General features: G+C 27.8%; 2 protein-coding genes across 2 annotated transcripts; one reads left to right on the top strand and one right to left on the bottom strand.

Annotated features, from left to right (window-relative positions):
• Positions 1 to 89: 89 nt before the first annotated feature.
• Positions 90 to 1,438, bottom strand: LOC108747866 (succinate dehydrogenase [ubiquinone] cytochrome b small subunit, mitochondrial). Its single transcript, XM_018485750.1, has 4 exons — positions 1,225 to 1,438; positions 812 to 957; positions 524 to 714; positions 90 to 409 (listed from the first exon to the last, which is right to left on the bottom strand). Exons 1-4 carry the CDS (start codon positions 1,277 to 1,279, stop codon positions 220 to 222), a joined length of 582 nt encoding a protein of 193 aa, XP_018341252.1. The 5' UTR covers positions 1,280 to 1,438; the 3' UTR covers positions 90 to 219.
• Positions 1,439 to 1,555: 117 nt separating this feature from the next.
• LOC108747865 lies at positions 1,556 to 8,166 on the top strand. The gene is made up of 9 exons (XM_018485749.1): positions 1,556 to 1,851; positions 2,565 to 3,000; positions 3,182 to 3,430; positions 3,501 to 3,907; positions 3,992 to 4,280; positions 4,352 to 4,499; positions 4,760 to 4,988; positions 5,606 to 5,832; positions 7,873 to 8,166. Exons 1-9 carry the CDS (start codon positions 1,826 to 1,828, stop codon positions 7,923 to 7,925), a joined length of 2,064 nt encoding a protein of 687 aa, XP_018341251.1. The 5' UTR covers positions 1,556 to 1,825; the 3' UTR covers positions 7,926 to 8,166.
• Positions 8,167 to 8,810: the final 644 nt, after the last annotated feature.

Below are 8,810 nucleotides of genomic sequence, written 5' to 3'. Positions count from 1 at the left end.
ATATATATATATATATATATTATAAATAGCAATCCTTTATATTCCACTCATCAAGTCATTCAATTTGCAAATCACATACGAAAAGTTAGGTAGCATAAGGAAGAAAGCAAGTTCTTAAATTAGTAAATAATTTATTCGTGAATAATTTATGAACTACTATCTTAACAAGTTATTTATATATGTAATGAAATTATTTCTGTAGTAATATTAACCAGGTTTCTATCTATTTTTACTTATTGCCCAGCCACTTTTAATAGTTTTTGTAAGGCCAGGGCCATTATAAATCAGCACAAATAGACCGGCAAGAGTAACGACAGAGAGTATATTCAGCATAAGAAACGCCACTTTTGGAAACAATGTACCCACCACAATGGGTCGTGCGTAATCAATAATGATAGCTTCCAATCCCCTGTGTAATAAAATTATTCTTTCAAGTTCAGTCATATTTTCTACATAATAGAGATTTATAAAAAAAAAAAAAAAAAACTAGAAGATATGTTAAATATCAAAGAATATCAATTACCAATGTGTGTGGATGACAATAGCAGCTGCCAGTACTATATCGATAAATTTATTTTCAAAAAGTAGGGCAGCAGGTAGAAGTGGCAGAAAGGATACAGACACTATTTTCTCTATTATCCACAAGCGCACATGATCGCCATGAGTGCTCGCCGCACGAGTTTGAGTCATGCTGACTGTCGATTGTACAGACAGCTGGAAAAAATTTGACAAAATAAAATATATCTTATCTTTAGAGTATAAGAATAGATAATAGAAATAAAGTCACAGTAAAAATTCTACAACTATCAACCTTGGACAGAATATTGCATTTTGGATAATTGCTCGCATTAGGAATCACAGAACGGTTCAAATTTGCAAGACTTGATGTGGATTTAGGAAACTGCGTTGGATTAGGACAGCTTCGCACAAGTAAACCACCAGGCTTGATCAATGTTTCTGCAACAGAATCATCGAATTTGCATAATTACCATGTTTATTCAATAATTAACAAAATAAATGCAAATAAATATAAAGCAAATAATAAACGAAGTATCAAATAATGTAAGAAACTTTATTAGATATTCAAGGAAATTTAATGCATGATACATTTTCTGATTGAAAGATTATGTAAACGCACTTTCAGGTTAGGTATGGAAAATTCTACTCAGCTCGCGAAACGAAGCAAGCGTAATGCTGGAAATTATGGAAAAACTTGTGACTTACCAAGCTGTCGAATTTTACGGAAAACATTGATATTAGCAATCCTTCCGAAATTCATTCTGCCGAAAAGATGATTTCAGCCGCGTTTTTGACGTAACTCCACCGACCTTGTGAAACAAGAGATAACTTCAGGAGATTTTAAATCATCAATTTTCAACCAAAACAGTTCATGTATGATTCAGCTATGCAACAGAATAAACAAAAATATTTCAGAATAAATATATTATTATTTAGTCAGCTGACAGGATAAAAAAAAGTTTTGACGTGCAGATGGTGCAGGTGTAATGTTATGTGCACTCTGCTAAGTTTTGTTCTTTATGTCCTCACTGTGTCACATTTTCTGCACTTGAAGTAAAATGGATATACATATCACGTGTCGAGAAGAAAAAGAGAAAAGAAAAAATACCAAAAACGAGTAAAAAAGACATGTAAAAACGAACTACTTTCCTGCACTTAAAGCAATATGTAAAAAGAGTATATATTTATGAAAAACTTTCCTACTAAAACTTCAGTCTTCTCTGGTTTTCTCGGTCCACTCGCCGAGAGTAAAAGACTCATCTAATCTTCTATTCGTGTTTATTACCGTAAAAAGTATTGTTTAAACATGGAAAAGTTTCAGAACCTCGACTGGTATGTGAGCGATTTCATTAAATAATTTTAAGCATAAATTCGAAGCATAAATTTATAAATCAGAATTAGAAGTAGATTTTGTAATTTCTGTTTATGTATATACGATTTGTACGATTTGAGTACAATTTTTTTTCATGATTATTGAATGATCCGTGATATATAACACACTTAGACTGTTTGACGATAAATTCTGCATTTTATAATTTATAGAAAGATTTATATTAAATTCTTGATTTACATTTGAAGAATTTACTGTAACAGTGAGCTAACTCATATTTTGTAATGGACTTTAAGTGATGTGATATTGGTATTTTTCCCACTCTCTAATTTGAAAAAGTTTATTTTAAAAGCTCCGTTTTATAAAATATGTTAATTAATCCAGCAGCAATTTTTCATTTACACTTAACTCTTAATTAGTACATATAATTGAATCATTTGTATCTTGCGTATTTCTTTTCTTTGAAATACTAGGAGAACTTGGGTAAATAATGGAATTCTCTCTAATGTTTCCTTTTTTTTTTAAATATGTAATTTTATAAATACTTTCTTAAGATGTTAAAATGATGTAAGAATCACTTATACTTGTAAAATTAACCCAAAGCATGAATGATGCATTATGTGTACTAGGGTTAATATTTATATGTATATGATGTAAATCTTCCTGTATATTATTATATGTTATACTTAATCGTGATATTGTTACTTTATTGTAGGCATCCTCTATTGGAAGATTTAATAGACAATGTATTCATCAGAGATGAGAGAATGGAGCGCGAGAGCGCAATGTACAAAATTTTGACTGGTAACTTCACGGATCCACTTGAAGATATCGACAACGAGTATGCTAATGTTGATTTAGAATTGGTTAAAAAATATCTCCGTGAGGATGGCGAAGTTTTGACCGATTCGGAAGATGATAATCAGTTAGAAGTCAACCAGCAAGAAATCAAGAGTGAGAGTAACTCTCGTATGCAAGAACAAGAGAGACCTTACGTACCTGGCATAAGAAAATTATCGTTTGGCTTTCCTAGAAAATCTTCTTTGAACAAAGCTCAGCAAGCTATGTGCCTTCGTGTTTTATTAAGATTGTCTAACAATGAAAAAAAGAGCATGTCCGATGAAGAGAGAAAAGAGTTTGAGCAATACATGGTGAATAGACATTATTGAGTATTTTAAATTTCTATATTTTTTAATATCCAGTTCAATATTCTCTATTTTGTAAGATTAAGCAAGACAAAAAAGAAAAACAATTTAAATTTACTTTTATTTATGTGTGAACAATTCAATAAACTTCTGATTTATTATTGAAATTAAAATTAACTTCTTCCAGGCATTGCAAAAGATAATATCTGAAGAACAGAAGGACTTTCTAGATTTTGCAAAGAGTCAATGGGATGATACTTTCAACTGGAAAATCAAATGTAATAAATTTGTGATAGCAAAATGGAACATAAAAATGCAAAGGTTTAAAAAGTTACCGAGATATTATATTGAATCTATAAGTATACCACTTTCTGTACAAAGGACTAATTTAAAAAATCAAGATATTAAAGTAAAAATCTCGTCTTGTTTGCAACAAGTAAGTTATCACGATTAATATTTATTTGATGTATTTAATTTGAATATGTATATTATTTTATCATTTTCAGGGATCTTTTTCAAAGGTGATATTGCCAAAACTCGATCAGCAACATCTATTGTTCGTGGAGACTGCATCATTGCTAGCAAAATATCCTCCATGTATCGAACCTGATAAAGTGACGCAACATTTCAGATTACCCGTGAGCGAGGATACATATTGCGAGAATCTTGCAATCGAAACTGGAGCAGATATTGTTATTTCATCTAGTGGCCTCAAGTGTCTACTGAGCAACATAGATTCGGATCATTCTGACTCATGGCTTGTACCAGTGGTTGTGAAATCGCATTGTGGAAAGAATATTGTTTACATTGATAAAAGATTACCATCTACCATTGCCACCGTACCACAAAAGAATTCTTGGATATACAAATATATCCTTAGATACCATTTTGTTAAAAGTGAATCATCAAAAAAGTGAGTATAAAGCATAAAACATAATATTATATAAAAATTGAATTTGTTATGTATATATTTTATGTTATGTGACAAATATTTTAGAAGAAAACATACTATAGAAGACAAACTCGAGAAGGCTGCAAATCATACAGACTCGGATAGTAACGATAATGATTTATCTAATTATTATCTTAAAATCTTTGATAAAGATTTGTGTTTATCAGATACAGATGATCTAGCAAGTGACAAAACTGATTCTAAAATAAATAAAAAAAATGTTTCATATAATCTTTTTGAAATAGGACAAACAGATCTTCCAGAACATGAACGAATAAAACATGGAGTAAAGGTCTATCGAATGTTAGTTCGTACAAAAACGGATGGCGTTGAGGTAAGAATATTTCTCGTATTTATATTAATAGTAAGCATTAAATTATGTAATATAAAACCTGTCTTTGCTAGATGTTATCAAACAATAAATGTCAGCCTTTAATATTATCACCAAAGATGGAGCATCAGCTAGAATTAGGAGCTGAAGCTGTAACATTAGAGGAAGGCTTGCATCAGTGGGCGTCATTAAAATTTAGACCAAACACGTTATTAGTTAGAGGTATTATTTTATAATTGTAATTATATTATGTGTATATGTATGTATTGATTCATTGTTCTCAAAATGAATTACAATCTCATGCTACCCTTATACCATATAATACTTACACACTTAACTTAATTCTTTAATTAGCTTTTTATAAATCATATAAAGTATATAAGGAATGAGAATTGGGATTATATCTCAGATTTGTCGACTAATCTATCATTTTTGCTTATATGAAACTACTCACTGACTATATATATTTTTTGTATCTACAGTCAGGATAGAAACTAGTACTTCAGAAATAATACAAATAGAAAGACATACAACAGTATCATTGAGTAATGAGATAAAACGACTTTATAATGTTAAGGTAGAAGATTCTGTACATATTTTGTATAATATAATCGAAAGATTGTCATCCTTAACTCCTGGGCGATATATTATAAGGCATGTCCCACAAAATGGACCGTTTGCTTATATTTACGAAAACACAATCGAACATAGGTAAATGAAATGAACGTAACTCTAAACTGTTAAAAGAATATATACACAACCGGTCATAATCATTCAAATGACAGATATTTTATACTATACCCCGATTTTAAAATCTAAGTAAGCATTCTATATTGCTAACACAAATAATACTTTATTATAATTGATGTTTTAGTATAATTAACGCTGTTCTTGTTATATATTGGTTGTAATTATAAGTATTCTAAATTTAAATTATTAAGATAACATTTATCGAATTATAAAAAAATTATTCTTGAGTAGATATATTGAATATCATTTCGTTCATCTACTACAACCTATTGTAATTAGAGATAGTTCGCAATGAACGTTGTCTTAGTAATTTAAATTTAAAATAAGCACAATTATAATCAATGTACAAAAAAAAACAATGTCAATTAATCAAATAAAATATTATTTATATGTTAATAATATGAGACATTTAGCTTTTAAATAGCTTAAAATCAGAGTATATGTAAAGTATATATAAAATATATATATATATATATATATATTTGTGTCATTCTAACAATTATGAGTGATAAGTGTATCTGCTTAGATATCAGAACATATAAATTTCAAAGAAATATATGTTCGGAAATACTTTTCAGGAAAAATGCCTTTGATTTACATTGGGCTTGCCAGACCGAGTTTCAAACAATACCCAAAACACCATGGCCACCTATAGACAATATGATGTCAACGCCATCGCTTAGATGTTTTCAAAGAATGCCTGCGATGTTTTTTCCAAGTTTGTATCAAAAACAATTCAAACTTAAGGCCGGCTCAAGCCGGCCTAGAGGACGTCCAAGAAAAACCGCTAGTGGCATTAATCAAGGTTAATGATTCTTTTAATATTTTAAACTGAAATATATCAGTTGAAAGAGAAACGGTAAATATTGACAAAAATGGCCCCAATAATTTTGTTCTTGACAGACCATATTGTATGTTGTCCTAGGGTACTGTCCTGCATAGCAATCGAAAGATTTTAGACGTCGCTCATTATTTATATATTAAGACATTATTAATAAATAAAATTGATAATATAAAGGTGTGTTTAACTCTAATTTGAATTTTACCTAATATAAATATTATATTACTTGCATTTTCATATATTTAATTTTGAATACGTAGACTTCTTTTGTCCTTCCAAGCATGCACTTTGCAAAACTATTATAAACTATATGATTTTTTTAATATCCTATATTATATAACGGTTTCACATGAGTTTTTAACTTTCTATGTAAAGTAAATACCTGTAAAACACCGTTTCCTACTTACAATGCGAGATGAGGTTTATAATTTGTTATATTATAATTAAATATAAATATCTTTTCAATATAATTTATTTATTCCGCGTAGTTAACGTAAGTTCATTATAAATTTGCCTTTTCCTTTACTTCTTATCAATTTTCCATCTTTAATTATGAATAATTTTTTTAACGAATGACGATCTCATTTCTGGAAAACCTCATTTCTGGAAATTACTTAGGAGTGTAACTCCTAACAATATAAATATCCAAATCAAGATCGGAGCTGTTGTCAATATTTACTTCCTATTTTAACTACATTGAATTGTTAGTTAATAGTATTTATATATATGGTTTATTATTCATCATTCTTATATATTATTTTTCATTCCAGTGAAAAATATTCTCTCATAGCTCTTATAATATTTTTAGAGTTACGAAAAAACAAATTCATTTTCAAAAACAAGAATTTTTATATGTTAGAGGACGACGAGTAAAATAGATCGATTTCGATAAAGTGTAACATAAATTACACATAACCTTGTAGTTATAAAATTGATACTGTTGTATTTAACTCAAAAACTATAAAATTACATGTAATTTATACTTTTCAAATCAAACTCGGTTAATTTTACTTATTGTCTTTATGAAGATTTCTAAAAAAAAAGATTTTCAACTTCTTTAAATTTTAGAAGTTTTCGAAATCTCATAAAGAAATCTTAGAATATTTCAGAATTTACATATATAAAGAATTCTGGAAAAAACTTAAACTATGTTAGGATCTTTAAATGAATATTTTTAGCAATATTTTTACTTTATGAAAATGTATCATTGTATATCAAAATTGTATATTTGTAGCGTTAGAAGGAATATACTCAAAATAATTGGAATGAAATATAAAAAAAAATAAAATTAACGAAATCAAATTTAAATATGGCAACAACTTAAAAGAAAACAAGCGGAAAGTTTGAAAAGGGAACTATTATTTATATTAATTATTATATATTACTCCTAATAAACAAATTTATTGAAAACAAATTTTGTAAAGTATTTGACAAATTTCATCGAGAGAAATTTACAAATTTAATCAAGAATTTGTCATATAGAATATGCCATAGAATCAATAGAACGATGATAAAAATATAATAAAATTTATCAAAGAAAAATAACAGCTATAATGAAACAACTGCAAGTCTACAGCAAGTATACACCAATTTTGGCAGCAAAAATGAACTAGAAAACCTGGATTCAAATTAATCTGTTGCAATTTCTGTTGGAATTTGTTATCAGTTTACAGATTAATTGTCGACTGTTTACTTACTAAGAGAGAGAGAGAGAGATTCTTTTGAATTGTATATTATAATTGTACAGATTATATTTTGTCCATATTTTTGTATAATTTTTTAGTAAAATAAATGTACGTTTGAAGTTCCAAGTGAAAAGATTTTTTTTCCAACTGTGATTCTTATTATTTTTTTTTTATTTGCCAACTATGATTATCTGAGCGTGGATAATTTCTAAAATCTATTCTGTTTCTCGGATAATAAAAGTACTATTTTATTTCTGATACTAGTTTTGTACATATTTAAAATATATTTAAAATACTGAATCAGACTTCTCATTTTTAGTTCCTGTATCTCCCCGGAGAAGTGATCGGCTCAGAAAAACGAATACAACGTAAAGGACAAAACGCAGCATAATTTTCTAAAGATTTTTATTTTGAAGAGAATTGTTTTTAAAATGGCTGTTTATTTTACAATGGAATCCCTATATTCTTTATTCTATCACTAACTATTTCTCCTTTTATGGTCTCTCCCATTTTATTACATTTATAAACATGTTTAAATTGAAAATATATGCATAATTAACTTAAAATAATGACATTTTCTTTCTACATATGTAGTTAAGTGTAAAATAATGGGAAAACAATATAGAAAGAAAATGATCATAAAAGTAAAGCAAAAAAAATATATTTAATTGTATGCAATTCATATACATACAAAGTATAGCTTTAATTTGATGTATATACGAAATACTGTTGAATATTCATATTACGGACATGTTAAATCTAAATGTTTATATTCGTGAATTTTCCTCTGTGGTTATATATTATATTATCTTTTTAACTCGTTTTAATTGCATAAGCAGAATAATCACATCTATTTTTCATTTGTCTTTTTACTATATGCGTAGTCATATGACAAATGCGAATAGCGAAAGAGAAATGCAGAGAAAGTTTTCTTGATATTAATCTGTTTATAGATAGATATATCTGTTTATATATAGATATTTGACATGTATTTATAATTTATTGTGTACAGAATAATTAATAAGAGATAAATGAACTTTTTCTTCTAATTTCACAAGTATACATGCGTTTTGTAAAAATATTTTACGTTGGAACATTTTAGTTTACTTTACAATCTGTGATCTATAAGTATATTTATATTTACACATACAGATGTATATATAGAATGTATATATTTTGTTTCTGTTTATATGGAAAAAGCAGGAAAATAAATAAACAATATATAATGTTCTTGATTTTATTTTCATTGATTTCTCA

Source organism: Trachymyrmex septentrionalis, unplaced genomic scaffold, assembly GCF_001594115.1.
Source record: "Trachymyrmex septentrionalis isolate Tsep2-gDNA-1 unplaced genomic scaffold, Tsep1.0 scaffold20, whole genome shotgun sequence".
In the NCBI taxonomy this organism is placed as follows: Eukaryota; Metazoa; Arthropoda; class Insecta; order Hymenoptera; family Formicidae; genus Trachymyrmex; species Trachymyrmex septentrionalis.
Note: the sequence above shows the minus strand (reverse complement) of the source record. Positions and strands in the feature narration are given on the sequence as shown.